This window comes from Gracilinanus agilis, chromosome 2 (assembly GCF_016433145.1).
Source record: "Gracilinanus agilis isolate LMUSP501 chromosome 2, AgileGrace, whole genome shotgun sequence".
Classification (NCBI taxonomy): Eukaryota; Metazoa; Chordata; class Mammalia; order Didelphimorphia; family Didelphidae; genus Gracilinanus; species Gracilinanus agilis.
The window spans coordinates 507846037-507866980 of record NC_058131.1 but is presented as its reverse complement, the minus strand read 5'-3'; the positions used below and the strand labels follow the sequence as shown (position 1 = coordinate 507866980).

The 20944-nt window shown below is 34.3% G+C and overlaps 1 protein-coding gene across 1 annotated transcript in view; it reads left to right on the top strand.

Moving 5' to 3' along the window:
- The window catches only part of GOLGA5 (golgin A5), a 34559-nt gene extending 14256 nt beyond the window's left edge, over nt 1–20303 (top strand). Inside the window, exons 6-13 of the mRNA XM_044665037.1 lie at nt 1663–1866; nt 2845–3015; nt 6798–6926; nt 12536–12634; nt 14586–14808; nt 15979–16084; nt 18555–18618; nt 19955–20303. Of these exons, the coding sequence (XP_044520972.1) occupies nt 1663–1866; nt 2845–3015; nt 6798–6926; nt 12536–12634; nt 14586–14808; nt 15979–16084; nt 18555–18618; nt 19955–20035 (1077 nt within the window). The 3' untranslated portion in view covers nt 20036–20303. The remainder of the gene's footprint in view (nt 1–1662; nt 1867–2844; nt 3016–6797; nt 6927–12535; nt 12635–14585; nt 14809–15978; nt 16085–18554; nt 18619–19954) is intronic.
- The last annotated feature ends 641 nt before the right edge of the window (nt 20304–20944 follow it).

The window sequence follows — 20944 nt, the reverse complement described above, 5'->3', positions numbered from 1 at the left end:
TTCCCTACCCAAGACAGCAGGTAATATGATATGGGTAGTACATGTGTTATTATATAAAATATATTTCCATGTTCTCCACGAAACTGTTCCTCTCATCCTCCTCTCATAGCATAATATTACTGCACATTCATATGCTATAGTTTGTTCCCCTTTCCCCAACTAACCAATAAGCATTTCCTAATTTCTAGTTTTTTTGTCACCACAAAAAGAGCCACTGTTAATAATTTTGTACACATGAGTTGTTTTCCTCTTTGTTTTATCTTTTGGGAATATACATTTAGTAGTGGTATTGCTGGATTAAAGGATATGCCCAATTTAATAATTTGAGTGGAGCATAGTCCATAATGGCTGGGCCAGTTCACAGTTATGAGAAACAGTGTCTGTTTTCTTACATTGTTTCCAGGATTTTATATATTCCTTTTTAAAAAAAATTTTTCCCAGTATCAAACTTAAGTAGAAATAGATCCTTTTGTTAAACATTTCCTAATTATATTTAAATCTGGATCTGCCAGCTAGAGAATTTTGCCCCCAGGATGCAAGGTCTGGTAAGTCTGGTTTTCCAATATAATGGATTTGAAGTAGAATATCAAAATTGCTTTAATTTATTTGCATTTCTCTAATTATTAGTGACGTGAAGAATTTTTTTCAAGTAAATATTAGACAGCCTAGTTTTTCACTCTGAAAACTGCCTCTTTGTATTCTTTTATTTTTCAATTGAGAAATAACTCTTATTCTTAGAAATTTGGATAGGTTCCCTATATATCTTAGAAATGAGAATTTTATGAGAGAACCTTATATTCTCTTTAAATGTTAACTGAATTGGTTTTGTCTGTGTAAAAACTTAAAATTTTGAAAAAAATTTTATCTTTATTCTAATAACAAATTAAACATAAGAAAAACTTAAAATTTTTATGTCATCATTTTACCTTCTTAATCTTTTTTTATGGGATCCCATTCAGAGTTATGGACTCCCATTCAGAGATCTAAAAGGTAATTTTTTTTGTATCTCTAATTTCTTTATGAATTAATGTAATTAATATATTTATAAAACATTCCTTTTCCCCTTTAATAAAATGCTTAGTTTTGGCGCCATGTTTAGAATCTCTAAATTTTCTTCCACTTTTCTGTAAGTTTAGTTTTACCCCTTCCTTTCCATATGGTCTGACAAAGCAATTTTTCTCAAGTTTTATGTTCCAAAATCCTATTTGTTCTGGTGTGTGTGGTGAATGACTTTGCATTTATAGCTGCTAATGTTTTTTAAAAGGTGATTGGGCCCAGAAATGTTACAGCATCTTGCTAGGTAATTTTAAAGTCTGATTTTTTAAAACATTCCTTATATTTAAAGATTACTTTAAAATATCTATTTAAAAATAGGAATAAATTTTTAAAAGTCATCCAAGGTCATCTATCATGTAAGGAAGAGACTTTTTCCTTTATAAATATTGCATTATTCTTATATTAGACATTCTAGAATACCATAGACTACATATTCTCCATTATTCTCCATCATTAGTCTTTTCAGGAACTACTTTTTACCTATTTTTATTCTTTGTGGCCTAAGTACTAAACTGGTAAATATGTGTAGATTCTTAAATGTGTGACTTCAAAATCCATGACTACAAGAATGATAGAATAATATAATTGTATTAACTTTTCTTTCAGAGTGAATTTGCTGCTCGTCTTAGTAAAGTAGAAATGGAACATCAGAATTTGGCAGAAGCAGTCACCACAGCAGAAAGAAAATACATGGATGAAAAGAGGAGAGCTGAAGAACTGCAGCAGCAAGTCAAAACATCCAAGACCAGTGTTGAATCCCTTAAACAAGAACTAACTGACTACAAACAAAAAGCTTCTCGCATACTTCAGGTGAGCATAAGGTTTATAGTTTTTGCTGTCAAGATATATCAGAAAATTAACTCTGAGACAATTTGTGTAACATTATTAGTGAGGTGGATTTTACTTTGAAGTTTAATAGATAAATTTCTAGAATTGGAGTCTGGAAGCCTTTGGTTCAAATTCTGCCTTGACAACAACTATACAATCCCTTAATAAGTTCTTTGAGTCTGTTTTGTCTTCTGTAAAACAGATAATATATCTGGATTGCTTACTTCAGAGGATTTTTATGAGAATCAGGTAAAATATTAGGCACAGAGCAAGCATTTTGCCACTCTTAAAGTGTTACATAAATGCCAGTTTATTATTACTATATCATATTAAAATAATGTTCAAGTTATACATAGTTTATATTTATGTGGTCTTCTAGAACATTGCTGTACTACATGATTCATTTTATTTTTGAAAATTAAATTAATTCAATTAAATTTAAATAAAATTAAAATTAATTAAAAAATCATCTCAGGAGTTTATTACTAGAGGTATCAGCAATTAGAATCCTATTTTCTTTCATTTATAATATGTTTCTTTGGCATTAACTTCCAAGGATTGTCCCACAGCAAGTATCTATTGTTTTTCTTTCCTTTTTTTTTTTTTAAAACCCTTACCTTCTGCCTTAGAATCAATACTGGGTATTGGTTCTAAAACAGAAGAGTGGTAAGAGCTAGGCAACGGGGTTTTAAGTGACTTGCTCAGGGTCACACAGCTAGGAAGTATCTGAGGCCAGATTTGAACCTAGGACCTCATGTCTTTAGGGGCCTGGTTCTCAATCTGTGGAGCCACCTAGCTGCCCTGCATTATTTTTATTTCTATAAATGAGGCATATATACATTTCCATAGTAAAGGACTTTGCATATGATTCATTATGTAAAATGTAAATCTTTCATTTTCATCACTTTGATTTGTTAATCTTTTTTGCACATTTAATCATTTTTTTTCTCCCCTTTTTAGTCTAAGGAAAAATTGATTAGCAGTTTGAAAGAAGGCTCTGGTTTTGAAGGTCTGGATAGCCATACTGCAAATAGCATGGAGTTAGAAGACCTTCGGCATGAGAAAGAGATGCAAAGAGAAGAAATGCAAAAATTGATGGGCCAGATACAGCAGCTTAGAACTGAATTACAGGTAAACCTTATAACCGCTTTCCACCATGGTTAAACTATTAAGAGTTTGTGAGATCAATGGTGAATAGTAATGACATACAGGTTGGGTCAAGAATATTCGTAAACTAATCTCTGAAGTTCATGATGTTGTATAACTTTCTGTGCAGAAATTAGTCCAAAGTAACATGTTTTATGTTCACCAACTGTTTAGAGTAATAAAAACAACATGATAAAACTCTGTGTTTTAAGAATACATGTATTTTTAGATAGCATTTCTTTGGAGGAGAGGGAAAATGCCTATAAAACTGGAACATCTTTACACATTTAGTAGTCTTTGGCATGGTTTTGGGGTCTGATTTTCATTCAGTACCTTTATATGTTGGTAATATGACTTTGACGTGTCAGGAGCTCAATTTTTTTTTTTTTAAAGAAATTACATTTGGAATTACCATTCTAGAATTTCTGAAATTTGTGACTTCTAAAAGTGAGCAGAATCACTTTAAGTTACTCTGGTATCTTTAGTGACTTCTGATGCCAAACATGCAAGATTACTATGAATAATATTTGCCATCAGTTATGTACTACATATTTTTTAATAATCTGGACTACAGGTATTTCTGAGTATAATATTGTTTATCTCCTAATCATCCTGAATATGCATTTTCAATAGGTTTTTGAAAATGTTGTAGCTTATCTTAAAAATTAAGTAGTACATGTAATCAGCTAGAGAACTAATGATCTACATTCAGCAGTTGTTTTTATCTAAAATTTGGTGCTTGAAAGCTACTGTACAGAAACATAGGAATAAGACATAATTCTTTACTTCATCAGATCTCATAATCTAGTAGAGATAAAATATCTTATGACCAATTTTGAGATTTAGTATAAAATGAAATAAAAGTATAAAAATTCAGAGAAAGAGGAAATCATCACCAGGAATTGCAAAAGGCTTCTGGGAGGAAGTAACATTTGAACCATGGCTTAAAAGGGAAAAGGTAGGAGTTTGGACAGCTTTAGCTGGAGAAGGAATGGTGTTGTAGGTAGAGATAGCTAGTATGAAGAGAGATATCAAAGCAAGAAATGCATATCCAGAAAAATAATAATCCCATTTGGCTGAAGTATGGTGTGTATGTTAAGGAGAACAGTGGCCTTAAGAGGTAGATTTTGAAATTCTTAGTTCTGTTACCTACTGTGTAACTTTGAGCAAGTCACTTCCCCTCTCTAGTTCTGTTACCTCTTTTGTAAAATGATAGGGTTGAGTAGTTCTACTAATGTAATTTTGTGAAATAATAGAGTTATATTGGGGCCTAACTTGTGGCAGTATCTGAATGGCATTCACTAGGTCACTGAGGAATTGCAAAAGGTTTTTTGAGGGTAGCACATAATTTGGTTCATTATTGTATGTGCTTATGTAAGAAATAAAATGGATATAAAAGGATAGATTTAAAAATATTATAGTTTTAAAAGATTTATTAATAGCCATTTGAAAAATGAAGCCAAATGCCATATTAGGAGTTAGTTTGAAAGACCCACCATTATCTCTACCACTATGCTGCTTCAGCTGGAAAAGAGCATGCCCTTCTAGGCACTTCCTTTTTATTCTTCTCTCTGTGTTATTACACTTCCTGTCTATGTGATTACTCAATAGGAATCATGGGAAATGTAGTTTGGAAGATCCCTAAATGTCCACAGGGAGTTTAGATCAGGGACCTCAAAATTAGTTCAAGGACTCCCAGATTTCCAATATCACACTTACTATATGCAAAGTAGTAGACTAGGCATTGTATGTGTGATTTTAAAAACAAATGTCTGACCTCAAGGAACTTTGGAGCTATTAACTCTGGCAGCATTATGAAGTTAAAATTAGGGAAGAAACAGACTGGAGTCAAAAAGAGAAAGATGTAAAAGAAAAGAAATCAAGGTCCCAAGTTAGAATCTGGTTGTGAAAAAAGAGAAGGGAACAAATGTGAGAGATTTTTGTACCTTTATTGGCATAGGGAACCTCCAGGTAAGGAGACATCTTCTAATAAGGGCTGCTCCCTTCTCTGCAGCTTATTAAAGAGTTGCCTAAAGTACTGAGAAATTAAGTGATTTTCTAGGGTCACACAGCCAGTCTGAAGCAGGATTTTTCCAATCTTGTGGCTGTAAATCCTACTCTATCTAATGCACCACAAACCAGTAGACTCTTGTATCCATGCGAGATACAGATCTACCACAGAAGGCTAAAACCCTGAATATAAGAACACCTGCTGACCCCTTAGACATGTGCTCTCTCTCTCTCCTCACTCCTTCCAATCTGTGGGGCACTTGGCAGCCTGCCCCTCACCTCCCCCCCCCCCAAAAAAAAACCCTCAAACTTTAAAAAGTGAAAGTGAAAATCTAAATGGCTGCAGAAAATGAAACCATGGATACTAAAAACATGTCCCTACTGTACCACATATGAAGAAAGCATTTTGTAAAACTAAGACATTGTATATGTAGAAACTATTGCTATAAAATTTAGTAATCAACCTTTCTATACTTTTCACTTTGGATTATTGACATAATATTTTTTCTATATATTTTAAAATTAGTTTGTGCATTTGCTTGCTGTGAAAGATGTTTGTTTTTACATCTTGTACTTTTACCAAGTTCTTTCCAAACATCTTCATTTTATACCCATTACCTTCTAGGAGGCAGTGTGGTAGAGCAAAAATAGCATAGGAGTTAGAAGGCCCACATATGAATATTGTCTTTTCCACCTAACAAGATAAACATTTTTTAATTAAAATTAAAATTACCATGGCTAGGCAAATATGTATTCACTCCTAATCTATAAAATGAAAATAACATGTACCCTGTAGCCTCATAGGTTTCCATGAGTATCACATTAATCCACAAAGTTTTATCAAGTACCTACTTCGGTAGGTGCCAGGCACCATGTTTGGTTTGGGGATCTAGAAACAAAAGCAAAATGAATCTTGCCTATAGTGTAGAGTTTACATTCCCCTTCTTGTATACAAAATAAATACAAGGTACTTTAGTCAAAGGTTGGTTTGACTCTAGCAGCTGGACAGGACAAGCAGGGCATCATTTAGAAGGTGGTCCTTGAACTGAGTTTTGAAAGAAACCAGAGATTTTTGGAGGTGGAAGTGAGGAGAGGATGAAGTGCAGTTTATGCAAAGCCACAGAAAAGGGACAGTGGAATGTTATATGCTAGGGAACCGCATGAAGGTTGGATTTTTGTGGTGTCTGAGTAATGGATAGGAAGTGTGGGAAGGTAGATTGGAGTAGGTTGTGAAAGGCTTAATGCTTAACAGACATGTTTGTATTTGATTCTAAATGTAGTATATATACTTCAAGGATTCCTGATTCCATTAACTTGGGTATTCTCGTCACTAACCCAAACATAATTTAGTAGATGGTATATACGGATTTCTATTACTATTAAAAAAATCCTGCAGTCAACTTGGTGGTATTTCCACAGTTAAGTAGGTGGTGTTCAGACAACAGATGTGCAGTCCTCTGCCAGGCTGGAGTCTCCCTGCCAGTATTTGTGCTCTTTTAGCAGACCCACTGAGAACCTTGGACACGAGGCAAGCTATGCAAGGCAGGACATAAAGTACTCTGTTGGTCTTAATAGAAACCTTTCCCCCAAAATTGTGTCCAAAAAAACACAAAGAAACACAAATGCACTCATTGTAAATCCTCCTCAGAGTTTCTAAAAGCTCCACTGGGGGAGGACTTTATGGCCTATAATTTGATTAATTTGGTATATGTTATAGATTGTTACTAATGTAATATGATGACTTATTTTTTTTTTAGGACATGGAAAGTCAGCAGGTAAGTGAAGCTGAATCTTCACGTGAACGACTGCAAGACCTCCAAGAGCAAATGGCTGAACAGAAAGTGGCCAAACAGGAAGTAGAAGCTGAGCTAGATCGCCAGAAGCAGGTGAGCATTGTCTTGTCAATACCATAGAAGGAAGTCTGCCATTTATGGATATGGGAAACTACCACACATTGCACTTTATTTTAAATTATGTTTACTTCACTCTGAGACAACATTGATTTTAAAATATTGGTGGTGACTGAGTCTGTAGGTGTAGGAAACTATCAAACAAATTGCACTTCGCTGAGTCATTGATTTAGCTGGCCATATTTTTTTTTAAATTTTTTTATTGTTCATGCAAAGCACATTTCCATATTGGTCTTTTTTTTCCCGCATTATTTTATTTATTTATTTTTAGGGTATTTTTCCATGGTTACATGATTCATGTTCTCTCCCTTCCCTCTTCTCTCCTTCCTCCCAGAGCTGACCACTGGGTTATACATGTCTTACTACTCAAAACCTATTTCATGTTATTCATATTTGTAATAGTGTAATCTTTTAAAAACATTTTGGTCATTGTTGTAAGAGTGAACTCATATATAATGAAAACCCCAAAATAAAATCATAAGCACACTGATATGAAATATGACTCCAGTTCTTTCTCTGGCGGTGGATAGCATTCCCCATCATAAGTCTTTCAGGATTGTCCCAGATCATTGCATTGCTGAGAGTAGTCAAGTTTTCACAGATAATCATCATCCAATATTGCTATTATTGAGGACAATGTTCTCCCACTTCTGATTATTTTGTTCTGCATCAGTTCCCAAAGATCTTTCTAGGTTTTTATGAAATCATCTTACTTATCATTTCTTATACGATAATAGTATTCCATTACTTACATGTATCACAATCTGTTTAGCCATTCCCCAATTGATGGACATGTCCTCAATTTCCAATTCTTTGCCATCACAAAAAAAACACAACCAAGTATAAATGGGTCCTTTCCCCTTTCTTATTATCTCTTTGGGATACAGACTCAGTAGTTGGCCATATTTCCTTTTTCTTTTTTTTTAATTTAATTTTTTAATTTGATTAATTTAGAATATTTTTCCATGGTTACATGATTCATGTTCTTTCCTTTCCCTCCTTCCTCCCTTCAGAGCCCATGAGCAATTGCACTGGGTTTTACATGTATCATTCAAAACCTATTTCTGTATTATTAATATTTGCAATAGAGTGATTATTTAAAGTCTTCCTCCTCAATTATCCCCATCAAACCATGTGATTGATCATATGTTTTTCTTCTGTGTTTCTACTCCCACAATTCTTTCTCTGGATGTGGATAGCATTCTTTCCCATAAGTCCCTCAGAATTGCCCTGGATCATTGCATTGCTGCTAGTATAGAGAAGTCCATTATATTTGATTATGCCACAATATATCAGTCTCTGTGTGCATTGTTCTCCTGGGTCTGCTCCTTTTGTTTTGCTTCAATTCCTGGAGATCATTCCAGTTCACAAGAATTCCTCCAGTTCATTATTCCTTTCAGCACAATAGTATTCCATCACCATCAGATACCACAATTTGTTCAGCCATTCCCCAATTGATTGGCCATATTTTCTATGAATATTTAGCAGTTGTTTGTGAAAAGTACTAGATTTGAAATAAGAGTTCATATTGGGTTCAGCTCCTGACTACTGTATGCTAGCTTTGTGACCATGGGCAAATTGCTTAGCCTCTTAGGATTCAGTTTTCTTATCTGTGAAGGGGGTTGGATTAGATGATCTCGAATGTCTTTTTCTAGCTTTAGACCTATGATCCTATGAAATAGGACTGGAGAAAGAGAAAGGGAGAGAGAGAGAGAGAGAGAGAGAGAGAGAGAGAGAGAGAGAAAGAGAGAGAGAGACAGACAGACACACACACACATACATATATATATATATATATATATATATATATATACTGGGGGCAGGCTATGGCTGACCGGGCAGTATTATGTATCTTTTTGAAGATGACCTCTGAGGCCCCTTCAATCTATAATCCTGAATCTGTTACTATTTTAGCCTACTTCTGCTTGTGCTTGAAGAGTCAAGATGTTTTCATTAGCATATTGAATGCCTTGTGAAGACCTTTTAGGATCAATAAGGTTTCATGAGAAACATGTAGTTGATATTGGGAAAAAGAGAGATAACTCACACTTAGTGAAAACAAGTAGAAAAAAAAATAGTTTCAGTATTGAGTTCTGCATTCTTTACTCAGTCTCCTCATCTATAAGTTATAGAAACAATAATGCCTACATAGTCAACTTAATAGAAAGTAAAGTGCTTTATTATCATTAAATGATTTATTAATGTAAAATGTTAGAGAGCTTAGTGATCAAAAGTCTCTGTTAACTTGAAGCTTTGCTTACTGTTGTAAGTATAAAACCACAGAGCAATACACAGAATTTTGGCTAGTTGGTTGGCAATATATCTGCTTTTAATTAATTATAATGTAAGGGGTTTTTATTGGGTAAATATTAAAAGGTTGGTTACCATGGGATTGAATAATTATCAATCCCCAATTAAGAATAACCTCAAGTCAAAATGACTTTTATGGAAATATATTTACAAAATATAGGAGAGAGTGGAAGTAGAGAGATGAGAAAAGGGTAGAATAAGAGATTTGTATTCAAGCCTTGGCTTTACTCTGGCAGGGCTCCAGAAGCCCAGTCAGAGTCTGAAAGTCATTTAATAAGGGTTTCAACCACACGGCCTTCTCCCAATCAAGGGAGCCTCCTGGAGGCTAGTACCCTCCTGGGAGGTTAAAGGAGTCAGCCTTCTTCACTCACCAGGTGTAGTTCTAAGAGACAGTCTAAGAGTTCTAAGAACAGTCTCATCAAGGTCTCAGGGTCCCAGGTCCCAGGTCATGAACGAGAAACCTCCTTCAGGTCCCGTTCACGAACCAGAAGAGAGAGCCTAGTTCACTGAGATCTCTTTTTAAAGGGACCTCTTTTGCATCACTTCCTGTGCCTTCCTCTTAGTTTGCGAGTCCAATAACAACAGAAGCTTTTCTTAGGACTACCCAGGAGGCAGTCAGTAAATTCTGATTTGTCACTCATTCTAACACATGTGGGTCACAAGACCACCCAACTTGTGAGTTAAGTGGGGATGTTTTCACTTTTGGTGATTAAATCTAAAGATGGGCAGGGTAGATTTAATCTCATTATCATAATATATGTTCTATGTAATATATATTTCTTTCCCCTTAAACATGACACATTGATGAAATAAAACAAAGACAATAATAATAATAAAAATAATAAAAACATTCATCAGACAAAAGGCAAAAGGAAGAATGAGTATAACATTCAGTAATCATGATATCCTACTAGGTATAATCATAAAATAACAGTGTACATATATATCTTGCTCACACTATTATGCAGTTTTCAGGAGGGATATAATTATGTACATATTTGTAGAAACCTGATAAGGAGGTAGATGAAACCTATATGCCAATGGAACTTATGACTGAACTTGGAAGACCTTGATGTCATTCGACTCTTTAGGAACAATCTGTACAAATTGAAGTTGTTTCTCTGTTGATAGTTTCCCTTCGGTGTACTACCTATTTTCTGATCCTCTTCATCTCTCAGGCTAATAAGCAGTGTTAAATTTGTTCACAATGTTTCTCAGCAGGACACTTAGAAAAAATGTTAAGTTCTTTCAGTGATAGGCAGTCTCCATAAATTGGAAAATTGCTAAGCCTCTGCTTAGGTCTGCAGGTAGAAGGGGGATTATATTTAGAATATGGTTAGCATATTGCTTAACTTACAGTTAATTACATAGTGATTTATATCATGTCACACCAAGCTAAAGAGGACCCCCGTAATACAATTGAGAGTCTATATAACTTTCCTTAGACAGGACTATCGTATTTGTAAAAATAGAGTGACAGTAGTCAGAGAGAAAAATCTGATTGTTGGAATTGTTCAAAGTCAAAAAATAACAAATCTTAGCATTTTACTAATTTGGCATATTGTTATGAATAACTACTAAATAGAATCATTGTAGGAACAGAAAACTATTCATTTAATATTTTTTTAGGACAAAAAGAATGTTTTTAGGCAGAACAATTACCGTCAGCAAAAAGATTTTAATTTTTCCTGTTGCTTTAAGAATTTGAATCATTTGTTCTGCAAAACCAACTTCTTATGATAGGCACTTCATTGTGAAATGATAAACTCACATTTATAAGAACACTTCAAAGTTTGCAGAATTCTTCCTACAAAACCTCTCTTAGAAGGTGGGTAATGTTAAGTATTGTTTTCATTTTACAAATGAGGAATCTGGGGCCTTGAGAGAGTGACTTGTCCAAGAGAATATAGATGGTAAGTATCAGAGTCAGGAAGTTTGAATTTTTCACTTTTCTGTATTTAGACATATAGTTTCAAAATAAAATACCTGGCATATTATGTTTCTTGTCATGTTATATGTATAATTGACATATATATGTAGCATTGGTAGCTTTTTCAGTTTGGCATTGAGTTGGTGTAGTTTTATGTATTTTTTGTGTTTCCTAGAAATTGGCATTCCACATGTCTTAGTTAGCTTGAAAAAGTCTTTCAAATATTCTTTTAGGAGTTATCACTTTTGAAACAGTTTCTATTATCAAACAATCTATTTGCTCTTCAGAAATGAGGTAAAAGTTTCTATTTCATAAGTGGCAAAAGAGAAACACAAAAAACAAGCAATCTACAGAGTACATCATAAACTCTAGCAGGCAGTTCTGTTTATGGGATTATCTGTCCTTTCAGAAATGACATTTTAATTAACTTTGTCAACTAGCATGTAATTAAAAGGCACAAATCCAATTTTCTTGATGATTAGAGATTGTCTTTATTTTTTAGCTGCAACAGATGGTATATGCCTTTTATTTATTTTTTTAACATTTAATAATATTTATTTTTTAGAAAAGTTAACATGGTTACATGATTCATGCTCTTACTTCAATTTAATACACTCAAACATCCATTTTGCATCTCACAATAATTTTCCCTTTATTTCGACATTTCCTTGATTCTTCTGTAAAACAGTATTAAATTCTGAGTTGCCTTCCAGTTCTAAGTGTCTTTTGTTATATGGTTCTCTGATTTACCCCACTCTCACCTACAGCAGCAGTCTCCCTCTCATGTTGTCTCTACAACTGAAGTACATAATTTTTGAAACATTATTTGGTATTTAAGTAAACAATATGAACTATATGAAGTAGTTCCATAATCAAATTAAAGTCCTTGGTTACACTAGCAGTTATGGAAAATAATAAAGTTTAGAAACTTGACTAAGTGAGACACAGAGGTCTTGTTTATTGCTTTTTTTTTTTTTTTTTTGGAAATGGGATTCTTTCCTCAGTAGAGGTAAAGCCAAAAAGAATACAAATGATTCTTCATAGGTAGTCCTAGAAGGAATAATTAAAGAGCCTAGCCTTAAATAATATTTTAATTGGTTTTAACATAATAGTTCTTTCTAGCAGTTTAGCTAGTTTCTTACTATGATAGGAGAGAGTATTTTCTTTTTCACTGATAACTTCTTTTATAGTATAGTCATTGAGTCAGCCTGATTATTCAGTTGTCTATGTTTGGAGCAAGATATTAGTCATTCATGTGTTATTTCTTTCTCTTACACTGAGCTTCAATAAAAGTTTTTATTCCAGTTCTTGAAAAACCTGTTAATATTTATTATTCATTTTTCAGGAATTCAGTTATATAGAAGAAGAACTCTATCGAACCAAAAATACACTACAAAGCAGAATTAAAGATCGAGAAGATGAAATCCAGAAACTCAGAAATCAGGTGCTATTCTTCATGCAGTGTTCAAAATATTTGGAAAAGATGAAAAATGTTGGAAGGGTGATCCATTTTAGACTATGCTTATTTGGGAAATAATAACACTATCACAATGCTTTATTTTAATTTGAGCTCTTCAAGAGAGGAAAGATAAACCAAAGACTATTACAAACCTTGTGGAGACCTACCTATAGATTCACAGAATTGAAAGGGAGGTCTAGATTAGTCCCTTCATTTTACTGGATACAAGCCCATAGAGGTTCAGTGTCTTTCTTGAGGTTACATAAAGGCAGAACCCAAATCCTGCTTTGATAGGAGTATCTTGTCACAGAGCCTTGTCTGAAGTAGATAATCATATGTTTGCATTTCATTGAAAGTTAATTTGGTCAGGTATGCTCAGGATATATATACATAATTCTAGTTTTCAGTGGTGGTGATTGCTATTGACAGTTGATGATCTCTAAGCCTGTAGTTAAATAAAACTATTAACCTTTATGATAAAGACTCCTGGGTCTGTCCTAAAGTCACTAAGGATCAGTAGACTTACTTATTCCATCATCTTGTAGCTACTCTTAAGTGTTAGCTTTAACTAAAATAGATGTTACATAAAGATACATGTATTTGTGACTCTTAATTTTTCTTAAAGACCTATATTAAGTTCTTTGGTAGTCCAGTTGGGCATGGATTAGGTTATTTTGATGAACTATAGAAAATCAAATGGTCTTAGATTTTGATTGAAGTAGCTATCCTTAAAGGGTAATTTTAGACATAATTCACGTTAAGATGTAGCAGTAGCAGTTATAGTAGATGGCTATAAAATTTTGGTAAATATATAAAATTTAATTGATTTGTTTCACCATTTTCCCTTTTAAGTTCACTAAAGGTTCTAAATAGATAGGCATAAAGAAGGGAGAATTACAGGTCATGGATGAACGAAAAATAGGGTCAATCCTGCATGATTCATTTCTTCATTCAACACATGTATTTAAAGTGTGTTTATAGTAGAATTTCTGGTAAAAGTTATAAATTTTAAATGAGATAGAGTTTTTCCTTATAGAAGATAGTCTGTTGAAACCTTGCAAATAACTACCCACCTAAAGTAATTAATGATATATATTTTATGAAAAGTAAAGATTTCTAATTCTATCTATTTGACTACTACCTCTCAGCCTCTTAAGAGAAAATATTGTTTGAGGAGGGAAAAAAATCCTAATCAGGCTGACTTGTTTAATATTTCAAAAACTGACTTAAAATATATTATATTGTATTGTATTGTAAGATATATTGTATTATTGAAATTATTGTAAAAATATTAAAATTAGACCTCTTATGAGCAGTTATTAATATATCTAGTCCTATGCTAGGTGATATAGGAAACAACAAAAATAATATAAGGTACCTTTGCCCTTAAGGGAACCTTCAGGATGGGGAAGCAAGATTCACTTACATAAAACAAATATTTTCTTAAGTATATGTTAAGTATAGGATTTGTGGTATAGGTGAAAGAAATTTATAGAAAGAAAAATGTGGGCTCGGAAAGACTTCATCAAGATTTAGGAGTTGATCCTGGGCCCTGAAAAGTGGGTAGGATTTGGATAGATGAAAAAGGCATGTGGGGATAGAGCATTCTGAGTTGGGAGAAAATATAAATTCTGACATTTAAGAAAAAGAAGACCAGCCTGATAAAAGGCACATGGCAGGGAGTGGGAAATATGATTAAGTAGATAAAGTTGGTCTAAACTGTGGAAAACTTTAAGTGACAACATGAGTTTCATTTTTATTTTGCAAGCAATGAATAATCATGGTGTATTTTTAAAATTAAGAATGTTAAAATCCAGTTAAAGAATTAAATTTAATTTGGCTTATAGTCTCTTAGTTATATGATTTATATAGTTTGAAATAGTGACTCATTTTATAAACCTGGCTGAAATATTCAGACATCTCTTTTGACTTTTAGCTCACAAACAAAACTTTAAGCAATAGCAGTCAGTCGGAGCTAGAAAATAGACTTCATCAGCTGACCGAGACTCTAATTCAGAAGCAGACCATGCTGGAGAATCTTAGCACGGAAAAGAACTCTCTTGTTTATCAGCTGGAGCGCCTTGAGCAACAAATAAAATCTGTCCCTGGACATAGTAATGGGCCTTCTATTAATATGTCTGGAATTGAGAGTGTTGAAGGTAACTGGAAAAAAAATTTCAAACGGTTGTATATTTAAGAGGTTTCACTTTTATATTACTGTGCCATATACCTTACTGACCTTAAGTCTGTATGTTAGTAAGCATATTTTATTTTGCCTAACAATAGTAAATAGTTTGAGTAAGTAATCACAGAATTAGAATTATTAATGACTAGTTTGCATTTTTATTTAATCAAATGGAAAATTTGTTAATGACTCTATCATATTTTATTTAATCATAAGGAAAATTTTATAAAATTGGCATTTAAAACTTTAACAAATGCTGAATTTTCTAGGCAAAGCTTTGGGCCAAGTTCTACTGATATTTTTATCAGTAACTGGATAATGAACTAAGTATTACTTTCAGGGGGAGAAATTAAAGGAGTTAGTATTACATCTGGGTGAAAGGCAGCCAAAAGTTAACAGCTGTTTTACAATATGAAGACTAGAAGGCTGTGTACCAGATAGAGTTAAGTTCAGTGGTATTAAGATTAAAAATAATAAAGGCTGATATAATAATATAAATTAGTATTTTAATTAAAGCCATGCTGATAGATAAAGTCATTAGACCACGCGCTTGTAAGAATTCAAAACTGCCGCGTCAGCCATAATTACCTCCCCTCTCATCCTGCGCCCAGTAGCTAAAAAGGAAGTTCAAAGTCACTACAGGAATTTATATCCCTTCTCTTACATCATCCTACTTCCTGTCTACCATGAGGAATCATGGGAAATGTAGTTTCAAAGTCTCCCACATGTCCATAGTAAATATATATATACTTTTAGATGGCATTTCCCAAATTTCACTTTTACAGTGGGTACTAACATTAAAGCTTAAAAGCAAGAGTTGCTTTAATAATCTACCCATGAATAATGGATAGCATTTGAACTAAATTCTTACAGGTAGATCTGTACTCTTAAATTCTGATATATCTTTAGATTCAAAAATAAAAGCCAAAGATAATTCACATTTAAATATTAACCAACAAACATTTCTTTCAAAATATCCCATATTTAAATGATGTCAAGTAGTAATTCAGTAATGCCATTAAACCTCTGGCTTAGACCTTGAAAATCTCCTTGTAGATGAATATTAATAAAGGTACAAACTGTTCTGTTTAGTCAAAAAGTCAGCAAATAGAACCTTTTGATAATTGGCTGTTCTTTTGTTTAGGAACACGTGTTCGAAATGTTCCTGTTCTTTTCAGTGATTCAGAAGCTAACATGGCAGGAATGTATGGTAGAGTACGAAAAGCTGCCAGTACTATCGACCAATTTAGGTAAGAGGAGATGCCAAAGAACTAATGCTTATAATTTAGTGTTGAGTTCCACAAATTATTCTAAAAAATCTTTTCATTCATGGAGAGTAAAGCTTATCATTTTGTAAAACCAAGTTTTTAATAGTGACATTTATCTTACTTGTTTTAAGAGAGTGGGCACGGACTTACTTTACATATTCCAAGAATACTGTGACTGAAACATGCACAATTTTAATGGCCCTCAATTAACTCTGGCTGCCCTTTCTCCTGCCTAAAGACCCTATTTGTCCTGTATTTACTAGATCAATGGAACATATGAAACAATTTTTTAAATACTCATTTTTAGTATAAATTGTAATTTTTTATAAAAGCAAAGTTATATTCGTATTTCAAAGGAAATTTTTTCACATAATCTTCATAGAACATTAAGACTTGAACACCAGGGACTGTTAACTTGATTTTGCTAAGAAGGAACTGACTGTTAGTACTACATTATTTAAATATGAAAGTCTAATGTAATGCATTGAAATTTGCCCTGTGTTCAAGGTCCAGTTCAGACACCTCCCCTCTATGATGATAGGGTTGAGGGAAGGTTAACAGCTTAGTCAGTAAAACAGTACAGAGAAGGGGGTGAATTTTCTTGATCTTTCCTTCCTTCCTTCCTCCCTCCCTCCCTCCCTCCTTCCTTCCCTCCTGCTTTCCTTCCCTTTCCCCGGCCTCCTCCTTCCTTCCCTCCTTCTCTCTTTCTTTCCTTTCCTCCCTCTAAGCAGTTGAGTGCATTGAGAGCCAGGCCTGGAGTCAGGGAGGTTTGGGGTTTGAATTTGACCTCATACACTTCCTAGCTTGCAACCCCAGACAACTAAGTCACTTAACTGCATTGCTTAGCTCTTACTGCTCTTCTGCCTGGGAACCAATATACAGTATTGATTCTTCTTTTTTTTTTTTAAACCCTTACCTTCTGTCTTGGAATCAATACTGTATATTCGTTCCAAGGCAGAAGAGTGGTAAGGGCTAGGCAATGGGGGTTAAGTGACTTGCCCAGGGTCACATAGCTAGGAAGTGTCTGAGGCCAGATTTGAACCCAGGACCTCCTTTCTAGGCCTGACTCTCAATCCACTGAGCCACCTAGTTGCCCCCCTACAGTACTGATTCTAAGATGGGAGGTAAAAGTTTAAAAACTATGTACCTTCTGTCTTAAAATTAATACTAAATGTCAATTTTAAAACACAAGAAGCAGTAAGAGCAAAACAGTCAGGTTTACTTGACTTACCCAGGGTCATACAGCTAGGAAGTATCCAAGGTCAGCTTTGAACCCAGGTCCTCCTGACCTCAGGCCTGAAGTCTGTCCAACTCTATCCACTGAGCCACCTAACTTCCCCTATACTATTTTTTTCTTTGATTTCTCTAGAGGTAACAGGATGATTCTAATCAAGTCTCCAAGAAACAGCATAGTGTTGTGAAAAGTCATTAGAAAAACTGGGTTCGAGTTAGGTTTGGCCACTTAATAAGTATATGACTTTGAAGAAGCTACTGAACCTCATTGCTCCCATTACTTCTTTTGTCTGTAAAGTGGGGAAAGAGTTGCTTGTGCTTCTTTCCTCCTGAGGCTGTTGAGAGTCAAAGTTGATGATGTCTGTGAGGCTCTTTGTCAGGGTAAATTTCCATGTCACGGTTGCCATGATGACTTCTCATCAGGGTCACAGATAGACAGTTCCTGGGTGAGGTTCAGTTGTATCCCACCCATCTTTGTCTCTTTTTTGATTTCTAGAAGAGAAATTGAATGGTAAGAACTTTTATTGAGTCTTGCTAGCCTCGTCTTAATATAACTGTAGGGATATGAATCACAGAATGTCAGTGCTAAAGAGACCTTAGAAATCATCTGGTTCAACGCCCTCATTTTTCAAATGAAGACACTGAGGCCTAGAGAGGTAAAGTGGCCTAGTTGGTGTCATACAACCTCTTCGTGGAAGAACTAAACTGGGTCTTGAGCCCAAATCCAATACATTTGCCTCCCATCTGCCTGTGGCCTCCTCCAGGAGGGGTCTCATTTTTGTAGCTGGGGTCAACTTTAAGTGTAACAACTAAGCCCTAGTAATTCCCTTTAAAGATGATAAATTATAAGTGGCTTACATTTGTGTGCTACTTTGTAGTCTCTTTAATGAAGTACTATTCATATATTGTCTCATTTGATCTTCCTAGCAGCCCTTTGACACAATGAATTTTTCTGTTGAGGAAACAGGCTCAGAGGTAAAAGGATTTACCCAGGGTCATACAGATAGTAAGTGTCAGTGGTCTTTCCAGCACTTATAACTATGAATTATTGCTGGAATAGTGACTCTAGGTAAACTTTTTACTTTGAATTACAAAAGAAATTGTCCTTTGGTGGTAAGGTATCTCATGTATCATGTTAAAATAATAAATAGAGATGGAGTAAGATGTCTAATCAAGGGAAAGTTTCTTCTGAGTTTTAATTCTCTTTATGTCTGCACAGCATCCGTCTGGGAATTTTTCTACGAAGATATCCTATAGCAAGAGTATTTGTAATTATATATATGGTGAGTAAGCTCTTATTGAAGATGAGATACATCTATTGGCCAGTTTTTTTCTAGCTCCAAGTGTTAACTGACAGACTGATGATGATTATGAAAGAATTAAATTTGTTTTTATCTGGATCTTAGATAACTTAAATTCCTTTGCATCTTAATATGCCCTTTAATGTTTAAGTTTTCTCTTAAAAATTATCACACTACATCAAAAATGATTTTTTTCTACAAACTTAATGAATTTGTTGTAGGAGTTTGGAATGTTCTTTTATCTGCTGTGTGTTAATTAAATAGTCCAGTCAGTTACATAGATGAGAGTAAAAGTAGTTGTGTTAAATTATGTATATTATAAGTTTGTTCCCAGGACAATAAGACTAATAATAATTTCCATAGTAAACTTGTGTAATCACTAAATTGAAATTTCTCAGTGATATCCACTAGAGGGAAGAGTTCTATAAAATTAGAAAATGAAATTGAATATGTTCAAAGAATTTAGTGGGAAAATATAAAATGGAATTTGTATTATTGATCATCAGTCAATAATTGGTATCTATGTTTATCAGGAAAATAATATATGTCTATATCTGTCCTATATATGAGTATACATACATATACCTACATGTGTGCACGTATACACATGCATGTAAACACACCTGTACTTAATGTGCAATGGCAGAGTATATAATTTGATCTATACTATCACTGAATCCCTGGTTATCAATATTCTTTATAATTTTTCCTGGATTCCTTTGGGGAAAGAATTAGTAAATATTTACATCTTTAGAATTTTAATATCCAACTCTTATCATGCTGTTAGTCATGAAATTTGATATATGTGTGTCATAGACTCCTAGAGCAATAGAACTTTTAAATTGGAAGGGACCTTGAGGTCGACTTTGCTCCTACTCCCACCTAAAGCATGAAACCCTTCTATGATATCCCCAGCAAGTGGTCATTTAGCCTCTGCCAAAACACCTCTGCTGAGTGGAACCTACTTCTTCCCAAAGAGCCCTTTCTACTTCTTGGACAGCTCTGCTAGGGAGTCTTTCTTCCTACATCCAGGCACTACCACCTCATATTATTGTTTTATTTTTCATAACTCTATGGCCTCTGCTTACTCTTAATTATTCCAGCAATTAATTACTTTAGCATTATATTCATTTGACCACTTATTATATAGCTGTGTTACAACACATGGATTTTGATACCAGACATGCCACCACTAGATTTCTAAGTTCCTCAAGCATCACAGTCAAATTTGGTGGAGCACTTGGTAGGTACAATGTGGTGCACACAGTGGGTCCTCAAGTGACTTTCTGAGTAATCCAATCTTTCTTTCTTTCTTTAGGCTTTGCTTCACTTCTGGGTCATGATTGTTCTACTTACTTATACACCAGAAATGCACCATGACCATCCAACTGGCAAATGAGCTGAACCAGATTGCTGGAATGATCAGTTCTTTTTTTCCCTGGACTTTGGTTCTGCAAGAAGGCTGTTGCCCAAAATGTTCAAGAAGGGCATATGTCATTACTTATTTTAGTACTACTTTCAATTTTTAAATTATTGAACAAGTACTATGCTCTACAATTTCTCTGATTTTTCAAAAATGCTTACAATTTCATAGAAAAAGACATTAAGCTCAGCTTAACCTTTGCTTTCAGAAAGTTAATCTAGTAACACACACACACACACACACACACACACACACACACACACACACACACACACACACACACACACACACTGGATTTTCATCAAAACACCAGGCTAGTCCAGTTTGGTATAGCACATACTGTATTTTAGGTCATTACTGATTATGGGCTATAATCAGGGAAACTAATTGTATTTAGATATATAAATAAAAGTTTTAGTTACTCAGTCTGCATTTGCATTTCCATGTTTTTTACTTTGTAAATATATCCCCCCCCCTTCATGGTAAAGGCCTGATTGGTTGGTGCAATATCTTTTCATAAATACAGGAATAAAACCTAATGTGTATCTTTCTTTCTCTTTCTTTTTTAAGAGTTTTGTGCCCCTCAGGCTAATAGGCCTTTCCAAAAGATATGGTAATCAATATAACAAGAGTTGGCAAACTATGGTACTGCAGAATAGCGTTGGAGCACTCTAAAACACTATATTCATTGCTCTTGTTTCTCACATTCTATTTTCCACCTTTCCTCTGTTTCCCTTTGCTTTCTCTCTTTCTCTTTTTTTTAAACTCTCACCTTTCATCTTGGAGTCAATGCTGTGTATTGGCTCCAAGGCAGAAGAGTAGTAAGGGTAGGCTATGGGGGTCAAGTGACTTGCCCAGGGTCACCCATCTGGGAAGTGTCTGAGG